The following is a 23,184-nucleotide window of genomic DNA, read 5'->3' as shown; positions in this document are numbered from 1 at the left end:
AGATACGTACCGGTTCATTTACTAACTCCTATTCTCAAAGTTATACCTACTAATTAAGTAACTATTAATTTAGAATTTTGACAACTAACTCGACTCAAAAAAGCAACGAACGTATAGCGTTATGTTCTTAATTTTTTAAATCTGATAAAAATGATAAATTTAAACATATTGAGTTTGTTATGCACAACATTACATCATTCAAGGCCTATGCGCAGAAAGGCAAAGTTGTGTAATATGATAAAACACTTTAATAAGTGTTGTTTAATAAAATATCATTTATTGTCTCCAGTATCATTTACGTGATAAGTTGACATACATATGACACGGTTTTTAGTTAGTGTATATAATATATAGTGTTTTTATCACTAGTGTGTAAGAAGGTGTGTCGTAGATAGCTTAGACGCCTATAATCACATTGGCACAGAATATTATGTAGGATAAAGATACGTCTCTCAATGTTTGTTTTGTTCAAACGTGCTTTCGATGAAGAGTGATTCTGTGAACTGTGGACACCCCTTTTTCCAGATATCTAATCATTATATTTGTCTTTTACGATAATATCTTTTAACCGAAAATCGAAATCGATATAATTTTATAACCGAAAGGTAAATGCACAACAAATAAAAAGGTACACAAATAAATAAAACAATTAAACTTATAATTAAAACATTTCAACACACTGAGACATGCGATCTCAATATATTGAAATGTCTTTCAGAAAAATGACGAACGTCGCGTATATCCTGGTGGCTGCCCTAGCCGTGGGCCACGTGTGTGACGCCTATAGGATCCTGGTGGTGTTCCCTCTAGCGGGAAAGAGCCACAACATCCTGGCTCTGGGAGTCGTCAAGGCTCTCCTGCAGGCTGGACATGAGGTAAATAATAAATACCTAAAATTCCCTATATTAAGCCTCTTGTAGATACAGGTTAATTCCTATCTGGAGATTGTGGTGCAAACGAATTTACCACAATATTTTTAAGACGAGTCTTAAAAAGATGTATTAATTTTCTGAAACTGAAATTTAGTCAGTCTACCTACTCTTATATTTAACTGTCGTACAAAGGAGCGACCAATAAAAAATGGTATGCCTCAGGGTTCTACACTAGTATATACTCTGTTTTTTACCCAAAGTGAAAACTGTTCGTTTACAAATAACGTCTTTACGGGTAGTAGCCACGTTTAGCTATGTGGAATTGAGATTAAAAAGGGATTGGTTAGCGTATCACCTAGGTTTGTCCATTTACATAGATAGACGTTTCTGTTGTTTATTTCAGTTACAACTTACAGTTTTATGTTATTTTGTGACAATTTCAGGTAACTCAGATCACAGCTTTCCCAGATAAAAATCCTATACCCAATCTTCGTCAGATAGACATTAGTGGTAGTGTTGATACGAAGCATTTGTGTGAGTAAATATATTTGTCTTTTTAAGGAACTAGCTACACCCCGGGGCTTCGCTGGGAATTTCGGGATAAAAAGTACCCTATGAATTATTTCAGGTTATATTCTACCCGTGTACCAAATGTCATAATAATCCGTCCTGTAAATTTTACGTGAAAGAGTAACAAACACACAAACTTTCGCATGTATAATATTAGTAGAAAGTGTTAAGTTTCCTTGACAGAAAATAAATAAGTACCTACTTAGGCATGGCATCAATGAATGTGACACACGACAGACGTAGCATAAACACAGGTATCTTGGGGGCATACCTTTTTTCCACGAGCCACCCAAGAGGAAAACAATAATAAAAAGTTTATCACAAGGTTTTTATTTAGTTTCACTTGTACCCATGTTTGTCTGTCAAATCTTGCAAGTTAAACACCAATCTACTAATTTTGCTTATCGTATAGTGTTGGAATTTTCCACGTCGCTTCAATTGGCATGAAAAAGTATGACCAGATGGTGCACCCAGGATTGGATCCCAATGTGGGAACTCAACTGTTTATTGCACGGACCTTAGCTTGTGGCAAAAACGATATTTTTTATAAAAAGCTTGTTTCAATAAATTATTATATTTAAGTAAAAGTATAATAAATTAGGTATTTTTTGAAATACTATGCAAACAAACAAGAATGCGGCCCACCTGATGTGAAGTGGTCACCACAGCTTTGGACGTCTGCAACACCAGGGCACAGATTACATAATACCCCAGTAATCAGGGGTATCATGACCAGAAGTATGACGACGTCGGTGGCGCAGTGGCAAAGTGCTTGCGGCAGAACCGTGAGGTCCCGGGTTCGATCCCCGGTCGGGTCATGATGGAAAATGATCTTTTTCTGATTGGCCCGGGTCTTGGATGTTTATCTATATATGTATTTGTTGTAAAATATAGTATCGTTGGGTTAGTATCCCATAAACACAAGTCTCGAACTTACTTTGGGGCTAGCTCAATCTGTGTGAATTGTCCTAATATATTTATTTATTTTTATTTATCATGTAGCTAAAAAATTATGTATTGTAAAATAACAAATTATTTTTAGCAAAAATCATGAACGTGACATCAATCCTGGACGGGAGGGTGCAAATGGGTTTCTCCTCAATGAAGGCATTCATAGAAATGATGAACAAAGGACTGTTGACAGATCCGAATTTAGTGAATTTTCTGAGCGACACAACACAGAAGTTCGACGTTATCGTGGCCGAGTGGATGTTCACAGATGTTTACATCGGGTAAGATCATTTTTACCTTATAGGTTATACAAATTTAAAATGTTAAAGTAAAACTAATTTCGAAGTTTAATTATTTTGAATACAAACACAAGTTAAAATACACGGTATTAGAAATTACATTTAAAGGATTCAAATTTAATTACAGACTATACAAACGGGTGTCAATTACCTATGTATTCCATTATTAGTTTACATATAAGTATAGTTTATTTTCTGGCTTTTAGCCAATTCAAATTTCGAATTTTAAAATTTCTTTCAAAGTTCTATAAAAGTAACAGGTATACCTAGGAATGTGTCCTTAGAATAATCATTCAAACGCCACCCTGTAAATACTCAATGCAATTACGTACTACATTTAGAAAAGTGTATTTTTTTTTTAGTTTCAGCTACGTGTACGACTGTCCCTTCATCTGGCTGTCAACCATCGAGCCTCACTGGATTATATTGAGCCTTATTGACGAAAACGTGAATCCAGCTTACGTGCCCGACAGCTTATCCAACAATGTCCCGCCTTTCAACTTTGCCAACAGGGTCAAGGAGCTCGCTCTGCAAACCATGGGCAGAGCGTTTAGATTTTTGTAAGTTCATCATCCGAGAAATGTGTCACTGAAAATGAGAACCAAGAAATGGAGAACCGATCATCATCATCATATCGAGTGTGTTATTGCTAACACTGGTGTCAGATTTTATTTAACTCGCCTAAGGGCATCTGACATGACTTTTACGACTACTTACCGCCATCTAGTGGCAGCCTAGATAGTTGCATACACACTAGTGTACTAAACTGTCCACCAATGTGTAGGTATTATCACACTGTTTTCCTTCACCGGAAGCAAGTGGTAGTCTATGAAAACCACGTAATATATGGGATGTGATGTGTGGTATATAAACTCGAATAGACACGAGTAGGATACGAACCTGAGACCTTAACCATTACACCACCACCGCTTCCGAACCGATGACTAGTCTGGTGCTTGCGACGGCGTTCCCAACCAGGAAATAATAAATAAATAAATAAATAACCCTTATTATTTATTATTATTGAAATAATAATTAATAATAAGTTAATCATCTTTCAGGGTCTGCTTCTCAATCGGGCTAATAACTTCAGACTTCAGCTGGATCTTAGTTGAATTTTGATTGTTTCTTTTTTTTTACCTTTTCGTTATCGTGCAAATAGTGTGAGAGATTTTGGATCGAATGTTAACCGTAAACCAACGTTGTTAATGTTATAAGAAAAAATTCTATCCAGTTGAAGTTATTAGTGTGTCCGGAGGCTAATTAAATCAGGGAGCGCTGACATCCTACCCTGGCAAGCTATTGATTAATATATAGGTACCCTACATATTTCAAACTATAACTCATGCTACTGAATAAATGAATGCGCTACGAAAACTGAAAATTATTGGAAGCACCGGCATATCAGTCTGAGGCTGTCGAAACTCATTCAATCACACTCAACAATCACAGATGATTTGACCAACACTGTTTTACAACTACTCTAATACTTATTAGCTTACGTGTTACGTTTGACTTTACAAAATAATAAGTCTTGATATTTTAACTCAAGCACTTTTCTATATTTCCAGTTACTTAGACGGTTATCAAAACGAGCAGTTCCAAAAGTTGATTGGCCCTTACTTCCTCAAGAGAGGAAAGTCGATGATCCACTTCAAAGCGATACAATACAACGCATCCTTAGTCCTTGGCAACTCCCACGTCTCTCTCGGGCAAGCGACCAGGCTGCCGCAGGCCTATAAGCCGATTGCCGGGTATCATATCGACCCTGTGGTGAAACCTTTACCTGAAGTAAGCCAAATCGATAATTTTGTGATTCAATCTAGTTCCTTTTTAAAATTAAGCCAGGGAATTCAGGGATTCCGCTTTCTCTCATCTGAGCATGTTCCCGTACCTTATAGTCGCAGTCCAGTCCACTTCATACGGTCGTTGGCATTCCTGGTTGTCACTATCGTCAGAGCCTTGGCAGGGATTCCACTATTATTTGACGACCTCGGTGGCGCAGTGGTAAGATTCTTACCACTGAACCGAGAGGTCCCGGGTTCGAACCCCGGTCGGGTCATGATGGAAAATGATCTTTTTCTGATTGGCCCGGGTCTTGGATGTTTATCTATATATGTATTTATTATAAAATATAGTATCGTTGAGTTAGTATCCCATAACACAAGTCTCGAACTTACTTTGGGGCTAACTCAATCTGTGTGATTTGTCCTAATATATTTATATTTTATTCTTTCCACTCTTCAACCTATTCCCCACAGCCATCAAAATTCTTCTAATTTGAAATATACGCTTACAGGATCTTAAAAAATTATTAGACAATGCGAAGAATGGCTTGATCTACTTCAGCTTGGGATCCAACTTGAAGAGTAAAGATCTCCCACAAATTTTGAAGAAGGACTTGTTAGAAATGTTGGGTGGCCTGAAACAGACGGTTTTGTGGAAATTCGAAGAGGTACTTCCAAATCTACCGTCGAACATTCATATTGTCAATTGGGCACCACAACAAAGTATTTTAGGTAGGTAAAGAAGCCTGAAGCCTTTTTGCTTAATATTTTTTTTTACACGCGCCTGTATTTTTGTATTGTTATCTCTCATTTTGTTTGTCTCTTTTTTTAGCTCATCCCAACTGCATCCTGTTCATCACACATGGTGGTCTCTTATCGACCACTGAGGCTGTACACTTCGGCAAACCAATCATCGGGATCCCAGTGTTCGGAGACCAGTTCAACAACATCGACAGAGCTGTCAGGAAGGGCTTCGCTTTGAGAGTGGATCTGGCTTACGATATGAAGGACCATTTAAGAGCAGCTATTGATGATGCATTGCATAATAAAAGGTATTCTATATTTCTTGAGAGTACTTGGGTAATCATTTTTTAGTACATAATCGATAAAATATTGGTAAAATGGAACACTTATCAATTTACAAACTATTGTAATATAATTTTGTTTTTATCAGTTAACTCAATAAACAAAGGCCTGGATGTTTATAGAGTAGTCACACCAATTAGTTAAAACCTTCAACAACAAGTAGTTAAAACCTTCTCGACGGACTTCGATTGTTTTTATTCTTACCTATATGGGAAGAGGCTAACCCAACTTAACCTAATCTGGAATAGGTATACGGCTTTTGTTCACAAAATTGTCATGTAAACCTCACGGTTGCAGCTAGAAACTGCAAAAAATGTTGTTAATATTTTTTAGATACGCGGAAAAAGCAAAAGAGTTATCACTGATCTACCACGACAGACCGGTGCCCCCAAGCAAGGAGCTGGTCCACTGGGTGGAGCACGTTGTCAAGACACGAGGAGCTCCGCACCTTCGCTCTCCAGCACTCGATGTGCCAGTCTACCAGAAGCTTTATTTAGATCTCGTTGCACTAATTTTGACAGTATTGTACGTGCTGAAGAAGATTTTTGTGAAAATATGTTGCTCAAAGAAAAACATCGATAGGAAAAAGAAGAAGAACTAGACAAGTGTAAATAATTTTGTAGATAAGCAGTGTACCTACTCGTACGATTGCTCTGTTTGATTATGAATTTTTAAAATTTATTAAATCAGTTTATTAAAAACGTTGATGTCATTTTGCGAACTCTCATGTGAGCTCAATTTTATCTGATGGTTCGACTTTGATCTTTGTACCAGTGACAGACTACAAAGATTTCACATCAAACTTTTTTATGAGTTAATAATAGATAGATAATAGAGAGAATATAAATCACAATAGAGAGATAATAAATCATACAAAACCATGGAATCGACACTAAAAATAATAGGCAATATTTCATTCCATCCATCTCTTTCTATCCTATTTCTTTCACATTCACACAGGCGCACACGATATTTTAAAGATCAGATTCGCAGAAGAGATATTCCCTAAATTGTACCTAATTGTTTACTTTGTAATAATTTTAAAAGTTGAATTGCTTCACTTGTCAATAACTAAAATTTTTTTATCATTGCTTTTACTTACGTTTCCAATAGAGACAGTTCCGTAAAAGCGGTCTTGCATGTATTTCATTATTAAAAAGTTAATATTGTCCTCTCAAAGACTCAAAGATCTTAGGCATAAAAGCCATGTTTTGAATTTTCATCATCATAATTTGCACCAATCCTGGTACTGAGGTCAATGAACAATAAGTTGTACAGACGAATGAAACCAGCTGTTCCAGGGTTGGCACTGCACTAATTTTACCATAATCTAAAATGTTAATTAACTTCCTATTGTGACGTTTTTTCCACATGGTAATATTTTTCTGAGAATGTGGATACGATACCCTATCTACCATTTTCGGCTTTATATACCATTGACCAAACACCTTGTATATGTGTGTGTGTCGTTTGTGTCCATCGGCCCAGCGATACAAGTTTGCTACTTAATCCTTTTATTTTATTTATTTATTTGTTCCTTCACCCGAATCCAGAACGACGTGGAAGTTCTACTAATTTAACAGCGCAGTTGAAAACAGAGTTAATTAGGACTAAACAAGTATACATTGCCGACTTCCATAAAGATAGTCAATTGGTATCTATTATAAATTTCATTCCAGTATTGGACATGTTGAAAACCTATAACGTGCCTCTAACTAGGTGAGTAGGTAGGTATATGCGTATCAACTAGGTAAGTATCTATTGAAGGATATTTTGGACCACATAAAGAAAAGGCCTTTTGTATTCAGATGAAGAGAAAAATAAATTAAGAAATTATAAAGGACATTTAGAATAGTTACTAATTTATATTTTGTGATTTGTGACCGCAAACCTTTTGATCAGTTTTTATATCAATCAAATTGGTTTAGTGAGTATTGCCGAAATAATTAATTAAAAGCCTTTCTTATCTAAAGTGTTTCAAGTGTCGCCGATTTATTTAATTTCCTATCAATATATTGATATAAGCCAAATATAAATAGCGGACGAAGCCACAAATTAATAAATCACAAAAAATCTTCAGTCTATTCTAACTAGTGGCAGATTTATTTAATTTATCTTTTAAAATGAAAAGTTTAATTTTATTCTGTGGCCTAGTTGGCTTGGTCTATTCAAAATCCTTAAGCACTTCAAGGGGGCATGGTGAGCAAATTCATTTTATTTAAATTGCTATATTATGTTCCGCAGCTGGGCAAAAGCTGCCCCACTCTCTTTCCACGTATGTCTCTGGTATTTCCATACATCTCTTGTCGGAATCTACCTAAGTTCGTCAGACCATCTTGCCGTTGGCCTGCCTCGTTTTCGGTGCCCGTCAGTGGATCGGAGTGGATGGTGGTAAGATTGTGAGCCCATAAAACCTTCATAAACTCAAAATTTATAATTTATTATATTTCATTTTAAAAATATATATAACTATCATCATGTGAAGGGCTTCATAAAAAGTAGAATTATAGATGCCAAAATGTAGTTTCTTTCGGCATTTCTCCTCAGCAGTATCGTATCGAAATGATACTGTAGTAGGTACCTGTATAATTCAAAATTTGACGTGAAAAAATTATATTTATTTACTTAGTCAAGTAGATACATAACCTTTAAACTATTACAGTCAGGTGCGTCAATATGTGGGACGAGGGCTGCATCAATGGTCAGCTGACTGGATCAGGTACTAAGACATTTCAGGTATTCATAATCTCTTGGTAATTGAAGAAAATTATAACACGTAGCACGTTACCTAACGTCCACTTCGGACGCAATGACGTGCCACGTGTATTATGTTTCATGGTAGCCCCCCTGGTCGACGGCTCGGTTAGTAACGTAGCAGATAATTTTTTCCGATGTTTTATACATATAATAATTTTGCCTGTTACCTGAGAATAATGAAAAACACTGCAGGTATTTTCGAAGATATTAAATTATCCACAGGAAATTTCAGAAAAATATATGAAGGCTTTTTATAGGACCAATAGCAATAAAACTGTCGACACAAAATAAAATAAAAAATTATACCAACTAACTACTTAAGTTAGAAATTTAACTTTCTTGAATGACTTGCTTTATACAAAAGTTCACAATGTGAATATTTAGAAACAGATATTAATTTTATGGGTCTCTACACTTTTAATATATATATAGGTACTTATACTTTTTATACACAAGACGAGAAATGTGCTAATTAGCTCTATTTTGTACTTAGGTGGAGATGACGACTACCTGAATGGCGGTTTCAACCCAGGCAAGCGCTGTGTCAACATGTGGGACGAAGGCTGCATCAATGGTCAGCTGACTGGCTCTGGTTAGTATCCGGCTATATAACTAGAATTCTTCAAATTTCGCAATTCTTGGCTTAGTTTCTACCGCGTAAGCGATTAATATGTGATATAGTAAAACGATCTTCAAATATGAAAATATATTATTACGAGTAGATATAATAGGTACCTATGTAAATATATGTTCATAACTCATCATACCAAATGCAACCAGGGTTTCGCTCAAATAAGACTGAGAGAAATCTTATCCTAACGTTAAATTTAATTTCCATTTCACAAAAAAACTACTACCTAAGTAGGTAATCGGTAAATATAATAAAACTGTACATGAATAGAATAAAACTGGAATTATCTATTTTCTCTAAGTGACACAGATCGTATCTCGTACAGCTGTCGCTACATTTGTATTATTTTGATGAAAGGACTAAGTCCAAATTACAAGTTTTAAGTTATGTACTAATATTTAATATGGGCCATGCCATACATGTACCTATTTTTGTTTTGTTGCCTGAAATAAACACATTAGGTGGAGATGACGACTACCTGAATGGCGGTTTCAACCCAGGCAAGCGCTGTGTCAACATGTGGGACGAAGGCTGCATCAATGGTCAGCTGACTGGCTCTGGTAAGTATCCAGAAAGCCTATCACGAAACATACAAAGACGTAGAACGCTATTAACGTCTACATACTCTCTCTTTTTCCTATATCGTGTACGCATCGTGAAAAAAAGAAAGGACATGTCGACGCAATGACGTGCTAAGTACGTGTTTTATGTGTTATGGTATAGTGATCAGTCACTTTCAACTTTATTTATTGTCTTTCTCTGGCTCAATCCATCCTCTTCTTTGGTTTTGATATATCCCTGTTACCTTTGCGCTTTACCTGCAAAGGAATAATAACAAAACCAGAGACACCACAGGAACATTGCCTTGCCGGCCTTCCAAAACTCGTATTTGTTTCTTTAAGGTTCCAATGTAATATCGAATCGAATCAAGCCGCCGCCTCAAGAAGTTGACTCAGCAACAAGTTGGTCCTTCGTGGCAAGTTTCTTAGGTAACTACGGTTGATTGAGATCTAATTGTGTTTCAGGTGGCGATGACAACTATCTGAATGGCGGGTTCAACCCGGGCAAACGCTGCGTCAACATGTGGGACGAAGGGTGCATCAACGATCAACTTCCTGGAGCTGGTAATTCTATTTCTAGTCTTCACGAAAGTTCCACAGACGCGGCGCTACAGTCGTTTATAACCACATGACTCATAGTTTCACAAACAGTCCTGTGGCCCCGCCCTAGAATAGGACCACTCCATGTTATTTATTAGGTTTTTATAGGTACTGCACTTACGTTATTGCCTGAAATAAAATGAATTAATTTTATACTTCCGTGGATGTCGTACGTACGAGCCGAGTAAGAGACACATAGTCTTGGCAGATTATCAGCTGCCAACAATATTGGCAATAATGATATTGACGTTAGGCAGGCGGACGTTTGTAAAATTTTGATTCTTGTGATAATGTACAATGATTGCCATGGAATTTGTAACGAAGTGATTAAGTGATGATCCCGGCTTCACAATCCCGTATGTAACTGGGAACATGCGAAGATAACAGAAAGTAGATTTTTATTTTATACAGTTCTATTCTAGTATATTAAACTTTGATGTGGAAGCGGCCACTGGCATACACTAATACCATGGATTTAGTAAGACCTACTATTGTACGGAGTACCTACCTACTAATTCCATAACTAATACAGACACATTTTTTCTCTGTCAGGCGGTGACGACGACTACCTGAACGGGGGCTTCAACCCCGGCAAGAGGTCTCTCCACGAACTCATGCAGAAGTTGAGGAAGCACCCCAAACATTGACCACAATCGAACAAATTATAGTGTTTTATGTCCGTCCGAACGTCGATCTAAATGTTTTTAACCCATAGGTGCAGCACGCAACCTCTCATATTCATAAAAAAGTTAAAAAGCATAACTACCTACTTACTTTTAAAATGTTTTGTGACTACAAAACATTTGTAAGAATGAGACGAAACATATTTTAGCTTGAAAGTACTTTCTTTTATACGAAGAGTGCACGTTTGTTTAATCTTGTGTTTAATTCCACCAAGACCTGAAGCGAATCTATCCTTAGTGTGGATAGTTTTTTTTTAATATATATTAATTATGTGCAAATTTTTTAATTGCTTTTAAAATGTTGCTATTATATAAATGCGTTGTCTATAATTTTTCCACTCTGTAAAAAATATATGGGTACATTTTGTCTATGTATGAAGTATTTGTAAAATAAATATTTATTTAAAATTAGTTTCTATTTTTTTATTGATTTTTATAATTTTATACCATCATATAAAAATGTCCCCAAAATGTCTGAAAACTGAATTATTGAATATTTCATTAAATTATTAAAGACCGATGTTGAGAGATAGGTAGATAAGTAGTTCATTAATAAAAAACAACAGTGAATTACCCAAAAACTTTATTCACATAACCAGTGCAATCAGCACGTAAAATACTTATAAACAACATATAAAAATATTCAATTTTTTGTTTGCAGCATCATTATGCATATGCAATTTCATTGCTACATAACACATTAATTTAATAAGCCAATATTTGTACCTTAAAGTTGAATTAAAGAATTAACTATCTAAGTATTCGTTAATGCACATGTCAAGGCAAATGTTATATCAAGGTTTGGCAAGTTATTTACAAGTCTTTAATGTATACATAGGGGCCACAGACCATACAGCGTAGGGTCAAAATATAAATTTTGACAAAATATAAATTTTATTATATAAATAATACCTAATAAGCCGTCAGCGCAACTTCTGTGCTTTTCTTGTATGGAATTTTGGCTGTTTCCAAAAACGCATGCGTTAAAATTGCATAAGTAAAACTCGCACGTACACACGTTGCAAAGTCGGCAGTAAAAGTAGCATGAATGTCGATTTACAATACAAATAAATATCAAACATATTAACCTAAATAATAATAATGTGATTAGTTTATATTTTCAGTTTTGACACATTTAACAAGATGATTTTGTTGACATATCGTAATTAACGGTACAAATATTCATGAATAAATACCCAATTAAACTTAGTTACCTTGTCATTTTAAAAAGGTCCGATTAATTTAGAAAAATATGTACACGAAAAAAATTAGAAAAGATAGTAGGTATTCATTATTGTATCATGTTACATACCTATAATAATTTTATTATTTCGGCCAAAATCTAGACCCTAGGCTTCTTCAAATAGGTTTTAAAGAAAGGAGATTGGGTGTAATTTTGTATGGGTTGTCGTCATCTTGAATTTTTACCAATAATCTTTTTTGAAAAGTATATATCAAGGGGAACATTTATTATGGATCACATATAATTAAACTATATCGGAGCTGATATATTTGTCGTTTTATTTTTCGCAACTAAGAAGGAACTTTGAAGTCAGTAGCGTAATGTACATTCTACATTGTACCGATAAGCCTTAGTAGACATATCTAGTATTCGAAAAAAATAATTACATTTATCGACCACGTGGATCTTGGCTGGGTGGCAGTAAGAGACGATGTCGATATCATAGCGACGGTTTGATATAAAATTAATATTATGCCATTGACTTCTAGTCTTTGGTTGTGAGAATATAAAACAAAATGCCATACCCCAGTTCCAATAAAGTTCAGCATTATGAGGTCTATGATTAAAACATGATATATATACCCTTGATTTGCTCGTGAAAATTCAAAATTAGGCCAAATTTACCCAATCTCTTTTGCCCTCCTTTACCACAAAGAGTAATTACAAAATTAAAAAATAAATAAATGCATGCCAGCTAGTATTTATAAAATTGAACACTTTAATAAAAAGAGGTGTTTTAGTTTTACTAAAACAAGTTTGTCCTATGACGAAATCGAGATATAAAGCAATTTTAAATCAATATGTACAATAAATGTATGGTAATAATATTATCATATAAACATTAGCGGTGGGCGGATGTTGTCGGTACAGTCGACCACAAGTCTACGTATCAAATGTCACGTTGGGTGGAACAATTTTTTAAACCTTTGATGACGTGTCCCACTGCTAAAGCAAAGGTTAAAAAATAAAAAATGATTAATTATTGCAACCAACAAAATATTTTATTCCATTAATTATTGATGAATTTAAATTATATGAAAATCGAAACGTGTATGCGTAAGACGTGTGGTTTGCTGTACTGGCAGAGGACATTGTGACAAACATATTTGACATGATTCTCAATTTCAATTTGAAACTGAAAATGGTGTCTCTCATATAAATCTCTTGTTCGAATTCTTTAAAAACATCCATGATAAATGTACTATCACCACAAGATACTATAGAAGAAATACACCCCAGCGGATACAAAAATTGGTAATATAATTTGCATAAATGCTACATACTAAAAGTGTCCAAATGAGATTTTTAATGATTTTTTTTCTAGGGCAATTAATGATTTTTGTTGATGTGAGGTGGACAGGAGAGACACCATTGACATTCCATTTATACTTTATTTATAAAAGCAATAATTTAATAATCTAATTAACATTTTACTAATCCAAATTATTGTCATGCTATGATGCTAATATAATTCACACACTATCACAGATCTAAAGCTAAGGTATTTTAATAAGGCTCATTATTTATAACTCATTATTTAATATGGCTATGTTTTTTTTTTAGATTTTATTACCGACTATAATAATTAATACTTAAATCATTATAATTAATGAAAATGTGTGAAATATCTGCTCATTTCATTATAAATTAAAAAGGTGATTATAACTAATTGCAATAACACATAAAAGCAGGTAAGAAATGAAATTAAAAAATGGCTGAACTATTGGTATACTTGATACCAATATGGAATCACAGATATTTTGAGGATTTTATTAAAATGGCAATATTTCATCAGTTGGCATATTATCAACTTTTACGAAACGATACCAATGCAACTCAGTTCAACTTAGGAACCTAAACTGAATCACATTCATACTAAAAATTAATTAGATGGTACAAATTTATGATGCTGATCAGTTTAGGTCGCAAAGTAGATTGCATTAAGAGATGACAAGCCCGTAGGAAATAACAGCAAGCATAAGTTTAAAGAATCCAAAGAGAGATGAAACAATTTGTTGATTTAATATAGTAATTATTTACTATTTCTAAAACATTACTTATGTACAATAAAATAAGGTAAAATATACAGCCTGGGTAAAAGTACATAACATTATATCAATTGAACAATTACCAATTCCTTGAGTGATATAGAAAAAATCTAAGATATTATATGTATAGGTTACTGTAAAAGCACAAACTAAGGTAAATCCTTAGATATTCCAGTAAAACCTAAGATTTACCAACTCTTAATGGTAAATGTCCGAACAATAATGTGATTCTAACTTTTACCACCATTCACTTGGTAAATCTTAAGATTTACATCAAAGGCATGGTAAATGTTAAAAGAAAATAATTATAATTTTGTTATTTTTTACTATTTAAGAAGTATTTTAAAGGAAGGTATAACCTTACCTTTAAAATATAAAAACATTTGTAAATAACAATACTTACCAAATGAAAATAATTGAAAATAGGTAACGATTTGACTAATTACTTAGGTAATTAATTACTCTCATAATTATAATACCAAGGTTTTGACTGAAAAATAAATGATTAATAATAATTACTCATTAATTTATTCTCAAAACCAACATTTACCAGCCGACAGTAGCAAAACCTAGCATATACTAAATTCTAATGGCAAAAGCCCGAAAAATCGTCAATTATTTATAAATCCTTACATTGACCAACCCATGCCGGTAAATCCTAAGATTTTCTGAAAAAGCCTAAGATTTACCTGTATATGGGCTTTTACAGTAACATATATACTTTTAATAACAAATTGCATTGCAGGTAAAAGGTATAACTCAATTGCCATGGGGGTGCCAGTGTTCCTGTTGGTACTGAGGCAAATCCATGGGTAGTTTATTGTACATAGAATTAACAGTTATATTCGTCACAGAATTGGCAGCCGGTTTTGGGCCAGTGTTTTGCCTAAATTTTGTAGAATATTTATAAAAATCTGACATTTCAAAAGGCTTAGTCTCTTCTCTGTACGGTATACACTTGCCTTGCTCAATAACTGTTAAATTCTTAGGCGACTCTAATGACACAGCACTAGGGGACAGCACCGGAGGGCTATGAGGCACTTGGCTAGGGCTCTGCATGGCAGAATGACGACCTGATGAGATCATAACTTCATAAGCTTGTGAATTACCTATACTTGATGTCCGTTTTAAACTATTACTCTTTTTAAGCAAAGGCACTTCAGGTTTTGTTGGCGAATCAAGAGATGTCTCATACCATTGCTTCTCTTTTAGCTTCATATCATTTTGCGATAATGGTGAGAATTTGTTCATGCTGACAGAATCAAAATTAGACACCGAGTAACCAGATATTTGACTGACTGGGCTCATAGCATCAGGATATGTCCGGCGATCTTCTCGACCGTAATCATCTGTAGAAACTTGCAGTTGCATATGCATAGGCTGTCTAGTAGTGTTCCGCTCACGAAAAGGCAAGGAGTTTGGCACTACAGCCACTCTATCAATAGGAGGTTGCATTCTTTCACTGTGCTCTTGAATATCAGGCTGGGATCTATGACGATAGTTATCCATATTCTCTAAATGTTGGTTGTAATCACTATGAGATGTAAGGTGATATGTTTGAGTTCTCTGCAACGTATTTCGGCGGACTCCTTCTGGCCGCCGTTTAGGCTGGCTTTGTATTTGATGGTGATGCAATGCTCCTAAATGTTGACTCTGAGCTTTCAAATGTGAAGCATACTGATATAATAATGGGGTGTTACGGACACCATTCTGAATGGGATGTGGTGCAATGCTTCCATGCGTATAATGAGTAGTGATATCTGGATGGCTGGAGCTGAAGTGGGTCTCTCTCATTCTAGACACATTGTGAGCCTCAGGGGTGTTAGTATAATAGATTTTATTCATATACTCAGTAGTGAGTGTGTGGTGCCTATACATGGGTGCTTGATGATCATGGTGCATATTTTCTAAAATTGGCTCTTGACGACCAGCTAGTGCGGGATATGTGTGGGAAGTGTGAATCGAGAAGGTTTCTGGATTCCTTTCTTGAGGTGGAGAAGGGAAGAAATTGGAACAGCTTGTCTCAGGTCGACGAATATGTCGAGTATGACCACTTTTCGTTGACATACCTGATATGGACGGGGTTGACAACCTATGAGAAAGATTTTTACGAGAAATCTGATCAGCGTCGAGTAGACGTTCTGTACCGAATCTAAGACGCCTAGATGAGTTGTCTGATCCATCTTGAACATCGTTACCATCAGTAGACCTTTCAGTACTTTTTACGCTGCCTAATCTCTCCCTCTGCGGGACTTCGGGGCTCAATGGAGCTTCCGGAGGCACAATACCAGTTAGATGAACTTCTTGCACACATAACTTATATAGCTCTTCATTTTTGGCAGCGAGCATTTGCTCCAATTCCTTTTTCCGAGCTTGAAGCTTCAAAAGTTTGTCTTGCTTGTCTGAATGCAAATCACTACCCATGGTGCTTGTACCCATATTCAACAATTAATTAAAACGCACACAACATTCGTTTGCTTATTAAATGAAAACAAAGGCAAGAAATTACTGAAAATTATAAAATAAACAAAGAAAATTACAAATTCTTTCTCACTGACACATAACACACGCACTCCGCACCCATCATATGAACGCGTTCGTAGTTGTGAAATCCTTATGATATGACCTAATTATTATTAACTCGGGATGAGTTAATATTTAATATATATAGTTAATAATTAACTATTGCACCTGATTAATAATCCGTTCTATAAATGGCTGTCATCTAAAAATTCTTCAATGTAATATTTGGTGAATTTACTTGAATTTCTTAAGATTGAACGAACCATTTTTACGTTTGCTGATTGCGCTGTAAGCAAAAATAAAACGCAACTAATACTGTCACTGTCACTGCTGTTAATCAAACTTCAAACAAATGTCACTTTTATCAATTCCAATTCAAGGCCGATCCGTACTATAGTAGAGATCATGTAAATTCTCTACCTACTATTAAAATAAAACTAGTAGACCACCTCAAAACACAACCCTTCCTCTTCCTATAACTAATTGGACAAAATATAAGAATAATGGCCAAAGTTTACAAAACCCTTATCACTGCTGCAGACAGATTCGTTCCTTCAAAACTTCGTCCACTATGGGAACACGAAGCTGGTAAGTTTATTGCGTATTTTAATTTATGAACGTTATTACGTGATATGTAGGTATGAAATTACGCTATAACTCTCATTCCAGGTCCTAAAACCATATTTTTCTGGGCACCTGCATTCAAATGGGTAAGTTATGCGGATAAACACAAATTCAAAATCAAGGTTGCTCTATTTTTGCCCTGGGACCTTGTTTAAGGGCACGACGCGTATTTGCATTTGCGTACATAATTTCCGTATCATGTTCACTGTGAATGTTATACTTTATAACTGGTGATAAGGTATCTCGAAAGATTTAATCTTCTGTGTTCTATGTACTTGACTTGAAATGATGACTTATGATATGTTAAAACGTAATATCCAGTTGTATCAACATATGGTTATGAGACATTAGGAAATTGTGCTAGGTACCAAACAAACTTTCGTGAGAATAAAAAAGAAATTAATTTAAATATATTTTTATCACAAATCAAATATTATATTGAATTGAATAAGTATTTCCTCAACCATATGTTAGCAATTTTCATAATATTCATTGAATGTGGTGGACAAAATATGCATGTTTGGGCCATTTGCAGAAAAGGAATATTAAAAATTTAATGGAGGCAGCCCTTTGCAATGTTCTCACGCATCTTTGCATTTATAATACTTGAACAGGATTGTTCTGTTTTAACTGAGCTTTGAATTGAGATTTTTAGTATAACTTTTTAATTAATTTGCAAGTTAATTAACTGCATTCTTTTAAAAATATACCTGAACTTAATCTATATTGTTTTTAAACTTTCGAATATTCATATGGCAAACTTTATATATGGATAGAACATTTTCCAGTCACTGTCACAATGAAAAAATATGTACAGATGACTTGGTATATTTTATAAATAAAAGATAGGTGCATAAGATCAATTATGTACACTTTATATATTTTTACAATACAGTGTGACATATTCTTTAACATAATGAACCCTCAGACTCAGTATATCCTTACTTTTACCCTCTTACAAATGCCACTGCGTAAGGAAATTGTATACAATGATTACATGCCCAGTTACATTTGATTTGCATCACAATTCAGAGCTCAGCGCACTGTTGTATCATTGTATGCGATGAAATCATTATGTGTTTCACTCACATGATATTTCTGCTGTGTGCAAACATCTTAGTGATGACATACTATATCCATATCATATCACCTATGGATATCACATTATAATATATTCTGTAGTAAAATATAAACTTAATAAGTTTAAAAATACACTGTAAAAATTTATATATATATATATTTGCAAATTCCAGAAGTCATTAATTTATAATATTTATTAATATAACCTTCATATTTCTATAAATGACATGCCTAAATTGTGAACATTTGTAAAATAAGGTATAGATGTATGCATGTACATTGTACACCAAGAAATGAAAGTAACAGATTCTAAATGGGTGTATGTTGAGTAAGTAACGTAAACACCGATTTGTGAACCTCACTAGTGCTTTATACGACACCTGCCTATATAGATAATAAAGAAAATTATAAATAATAAGATTTTTAAATATTCAATAAGTCATCAAGTTTCCCCTTTTGCTAAATTCGAAGTAAAAAAAAAAACCCGCACGACACCGCTACCTTGAAACAAATCGACAGTAAAAATATCATGTGATTGTAAACTGACATTCTGTTATCACTCATCATTATCATCTTAACACTTTCAGAGTTTGGTGATAGCAGGTTTGGGTGACTTGAATCGGCCAGTCGAGAACTTATCGATACCTCAATCGGTCTCACTCGCCGCCACAGGCATCATTTGGTCCCGTTATTCCCTAGTTATTATCCCAAAAAATTATAGCTTATTTGCTGTAAACGTGTTCGTAGCTTTAACAAGCTTGTACCAAATAGGACGTGCGGTTAGGCATCAACAATCTGCAAAAACGAGTGGAGGAAAGTAGACTTTATTACGGGTACATACGGGTTTTAGTTAGGGTTGTATTTTTGAAATATTTAATGTTAGAGCGAGATAGTAATATACTAGGCAGTACACTAGTTTTCGCTCGCTCTGATAGAAATAGAAGTGTCGTCTCATATTTTTGATTGCAGTCCTAATGTAGTTCAATTTTGTTAGTATACAATATCAATGGGTATGCGAATTATTTATTGTAGTGTAATTGACGAAATAATTGTGTTCAAATAACCACACTTAGTAGAGGAATATATGTATACGTTCTATATATTAGGAATTTACAAACTTTATCAGAATTATAATTTTTTAGAACATCTAACTGGCCTGGATACGTGGTGTCGAAAGACGCCGAAGCGACGCAAGTTGTGACGAAGAAAAAAATGTAATTTCTTATTATTATAGGCTAGTTTAATACACGACAGGCGAAATTTACTTATATGTGCTAACCGGGTGACGAGTATTGACGGGTTTGATACATTTATAAAAATTGACCTCGGTGGCGCAGTGGTCAAGTTCTTGCCACTGAACCGAGAGGTCCCGGGTTCGATTCCCGGTCGGGTCATGATGGAAAATGATCTTTTTCTGATTGGCCCGGGTCTTGGATGTTTATCTATATATGTATTTGTTGTAAAATATAGTATCGTTGAGTTAGTATCCCATAACACAAGTCTCGAACTTACTTTGGGGCTAGCTCAATCTGTGTGATTTGTCCTAATATATTTATATTTATTTGTACATGTATATAAATGTGTAATGTTAAATTATTTTATCAATTTTTACTTTCTGTGTTTTACTTCGCCTTATGATTATTAAACTAGCCTATAATAATTTGTACTTAAGTAATTTTTTTTTTGTCGCCACAAGGTCATTTGCGTCATTGGGCGCCACATATGAGACTCGACTTGGCCTTATGTGGTATGAAATTCGCTTTTGCACTTATCATAAAACTTTGCACTAATTATACGTAATGACATGTTACATATAAGAGTGTTATTTATTATATAAGCACTCGCCTTAGAATAGAATGAGTGAAAACACTCAAATATCTACTTAACTGGACTATATAAGTTTTATTTCGTACAAAGAAATCTATAATTTTTTTAATATACTAATTAATTTTGTTTACGTCGATGGTTGTGGACCCAAGTGATGTGATATGTTTTACTTCAATTATTTTTCGATTGTTTTGTTAGTTGTGATATTTAATACCAAACAAAAAGATCCTACTTTAAATAGGTACCTACAAAAATATATTATAGTTATTAAAAAAAAAAACTTCCATCCCAGTTATAATAATCTTTCCAAATGGCTGAAGATTGCTAAAAATTTCGTGATACTGCAACTAAACAAAACAATGTATCTATGTAACGTAAACTTACTACTTCTTGACGTGTCAGTGTTTTGCGTGTAAATGTCTAAGCACATTATACTTCGAATCAATCCCGACTTGAAATGTTGACTGTAAACGTAATGTCCATGGCCAATCGACAGCATCGATCAGTGCGCTTATTGTAGAAGATACAAAGTAAACTTTATTTTAATTCCTTTAAAATAAAGTTTAAAAGTATACTTTATTTTACTTCCTTCAAACTTTTATTTTTTTATTTGTATCCGAAATTACATAACAGCCAGTAATTAATTTATGTAAACAAGCGAGACGCGCGATAATTATTTATTTTATATATTTGAAATGACATCCATTTTGTTTTCGTTTTGAGTCGAGATGTGTGCGAAGGACCAAAATGTTATACAAATGTCCAGCGTGGAAATGTATATTGAAATGTTATTAAATCATGTATCTGTATAAATATACATTGTTTATTTTTGTAAACCTTTTACATACTTCTGATAAATATATCTGTGTTACATCAAATCATCTTATTATTTCTTCGCTTTCGATATTGTTTACAAATTAAGCGTAAATTTATTACTTCCTCAGATTCTTTTTAAATTATTAGCCTTTCGCTTTTGCCGCCTTTTGCAAATTAGTTATCTATATATATTCAAAAATTAATAAAGGAGAAAATAAATGTCAATTGTTGCGCTTAATTTGTGGCTTATCTATCTTTATCATTTCATTTTAAAATACTGTTCATTGCTAACGGGACGGTTGAAAAAAATGTTAAAGGCATGTTGTAAGTATACAGATCTTACGTATGTTCGGATGCTCCTTATTTGCTGACACTATGGAATCAGCACGAAACTTTAATAGTGTCATTATTTTTTAACAATATAACGTTGCGCGTCGTACCCACTAGGTTTCTGGATGTTCGAAGGTTATGGCCACAATTAGATTAATTTACATCAATTTGTAGCATGGTTATCATTTTGCATGTTGGTAAGTACCTATTAATAGTTTAAAAATAAGTAAGTATACCGATCGTATACTTATACCGCGTTTTTTGCGATAAATGTTTCTCCTGATCCTGAGGTACCAGTTTGTCATTCATCAAAAGTCGTCCTGCCTCTCTACAAATAAAAAATAAATACAAATCTTTCTAATCTCATTTGTAATTATTAATTTGAAGCTGGCCGACATTCACCGCACAGCCGAAACCACTGGGCGAAGCTGCGATTTGGCATGTAGGGATCCATAGAATACCTACAATATGTACTCTGCATCAGAAAGTTCTTGGTAGTGTTTGCTCCAATATTACCTATCTACTTATCATGGGTCAGACTGACCCTTGGTGACTGATGCTTGGCCTTTGCCCAGAAGTGGGATCTAACCTACTTAAACTACTAATATTAGAGGAAGTGTTTGTATGAGGCTGGTAGTGGGTGATCTGCTTGACTTGATGTCAAGGATGGTACGCGTGCCAATGGTCTGAAAACTAGGGATTCCGACGACCGTGCGACGTGGAGACGAAAAAGTAGTAAAACAAGCCCTGGGCTCCGACGCTTAATGGCTGCGGGAAAACGCTCACATGATAGATAGGTTAAACGTCAAAACTAGTTACTCATCATGTGTAAATTGATAATTCAAAACATCCGATCCTATCATAAGAAATTGTATCAACCCAAAAATTCCAGGCTTTAGTGTTGGTTTCCCTGGACGAGTACCGGCGCCCCTTGGATAAGGTGTCCCCGACGCAGTCCGCGACGCTCGCCGCCACCGGGCTCATCTGGACCCGCTACTGTTTGGTCATCCGACCTATTAATTACGCGTTGTCGTTATGCAATTTCTCGCTAGGTGTCGCTAATAGCGTGCAGTGTTTTAGAGCTGTCAGTTTTCAAAGGAATTTGGCGCAATGACAAAACAAAATTTTATGCTGAAATATTCGAGTTATGACCTCTATCCTATCTAGACTTACAGTTACCTAATTCCTTCCCTTCGACCACTTTTAGGTCAGTAGGTAGTTTACAAAAAGACCGGTCATCAAAATCAGACCGGTTTTAACATTTAAAAAATAAAGTATCAAAAATCAAAACAATCATCTTGCATGTGCCTAGAGGCTGTAAATAGACATATTTTTATACCTATATGAGTTATTGATGGATACTTAAGAATTTACTCCACTTTTCTAGTAATTAGTGTCATATTTTAGTTTTTATATTGTATTTAAGTCTATTTTTAAAATGTTTTGGATAAAATCTAATTTTGAAATACTTGCCATACCTACCTATCTTAAAATGCCTACTTATATTTAAATGCCAGATTGTGTTATACCTATAATGATAGGTTTAAAAGAAAAAAGTACAATTTTCCAAAGGTTTAGCATGCAATTGGTGTAAAATGTAAATGTTCAAATTAGGTACTTAATTCAGCATTGATGTGAGAATTTTAAGTTTTTGCTACTAAAAATAGAATAGTTTCTGTTATGTTCTAATGTACCTACTCGTATTTACCTACCATAATACTTACTTAGTAATATATTATACTTAGTAATATATTCTTAATCTTATATAATTGCCAGTGAATGTAATTAACAGTATGTATTCGTGTCGTATTCATTAGATTTAGCGAAAAATACATTTTATTTTGTTTGCATGCTTACATAGTTTTGTTTTTGTTATAGTTACTAAATATTGTTTGTG

The 23,184-nt window shown here is 34.4% G+C and overlaps 4 protein-coding genes across 9 annotated transcripts; 3 read left to right on the top strand and 1 right to left on the bottom strand.

The window, feature by feature from the left end:
• The first annotated feature begins 13 nt into the window (after positions 1–13).
• On the top strand, positions 14–6,266 carry LOC128678094 (UDP-glucosyltransferase 2-like). 5 transcript variants are annotated; one of them, XM_053759411.2, is made up of 9 exons: positions 14–380; positions 719–875; positions 1,316–1,406; positions 2,485–2,674; positions 3,055–3,252; positions 4,264–4,483; positions 4,992–5,211; positions 5,312–5,531; positions 5,899–6,266. In XM_053759411.2, exons 2-9 carry the CDS (start codon positions 723–725, stop codon positions 6,164–6,166), a joined length of 1,560 nt encoding a protein of 519 aa, XP_053615386.1. In that variant the 5' UTR covers positions 14–380; positions 719–722; the 3' UTR covers positions 6,167–6,266. The 5 variants fall into 5 exon arrangements, with proteins under 5 accessions (XP_053615386.1, XP_053615385.1, XP_053615383.1 ...); XM_053759410.2 differs by having other exon boundaries at positions 15–605; XM_053759408.2 differs by having other exon boundaries at positions 15–628.
• Positions 6,267–7,607: 1,341 nt separating this feature from the next.
• Positions 7,608–11,207, top strand: LOC128678096 (uncharacterized). The gene is made up of 6 exons (XM_053759415.2): positions 7,608–7,764; positions 8,228–8,284; positions 8,816–8,914; positions 9,415–9,513; positions 9,979–10,077; positions 10,666–11,207. Exons 1-6 carry the CDS (start codon positions 7,689–7,691, stop codon positions 10,758–10,760), a joined length of 525 nt encoding a protein of 174 aa, XP_053615390.1. The 5' UTR covers positions 7,608–7,688; the 3' UTR covers positions 10,761–11,207.
• Positions 11,208–11,362: 155 nt separating this feature from the next.
• sstn (stepping stone) lies at positions 11,363–16,683 on the bottom strand. Its single transcript, XM_053759406.1, has one exon. It carries the CDS (start codon positions 16,524–16,526, stop codon positions 14,847–14,849), a length of 1,680 nt encoding a protein of 559 aa, XP_053615381.1. The 5' UTR covers positions 16,527–16,683; the 3' UTR covers positions 11,363–14,846.
• Positions 16,684–16,961: 278 nt separating this feature from the next.
• On the top strand, positions 16,962–23,143 carry LOC128678105 (mitochondrial pyruvate carrier 2-like). Of its 2 annotated transcripts, none has more exons than XM_053759425.2 (3): positions 16,962–17,198; positions 17,280–17,320; positions 22,180–23,143. In XM_053759425.2, the coding sequence occupies exons 1-3, from the start codon at positions 17,114–17,116 to the stop codon at positions 22,399–22,401; spliced, it is 348 nt and encodes a 115-aa protein (XP_053615400.1). In that variant the 5' UTR covers positions 16,962–17,113; the 3' UTR covers positions 22,402–23,143. The 2 variants fall into 2 exon arrangements, with proteins under 2 accessions (XP_053615400.1, XP_053615399.1); XM_053759424.2 differs by lacking the exon at positions 22,180–23,143 and adding an exon at positions 18,902–21,019 and having other exon boundaries at positions 16,967–17,198.
• Positions 23,144–23,184: the final 41 nt, after the last annotated feature.

The sequence above is a fragment of the Plodia interpunctella genome, chromosome 19, assembly GCF_027563975.2.
Source record: "Plodia interpunctella isolate USDA-ARS_2022_Savannah chromosome 19, ilPloInte3.2, whole genome shotgun sequence".
Taxonomy (NCBI): Eukaryota; Metazoa; Arthropoda; class Insecta; order Lepidoptera; family Pyralidae; genus Plodia; species Plodia interpunctella.
The sequence above is the reverse complement of the archived record's forward strand: the minus strand, read 5'-3'. Positions and strand labels throughout refer to the sequence as shown.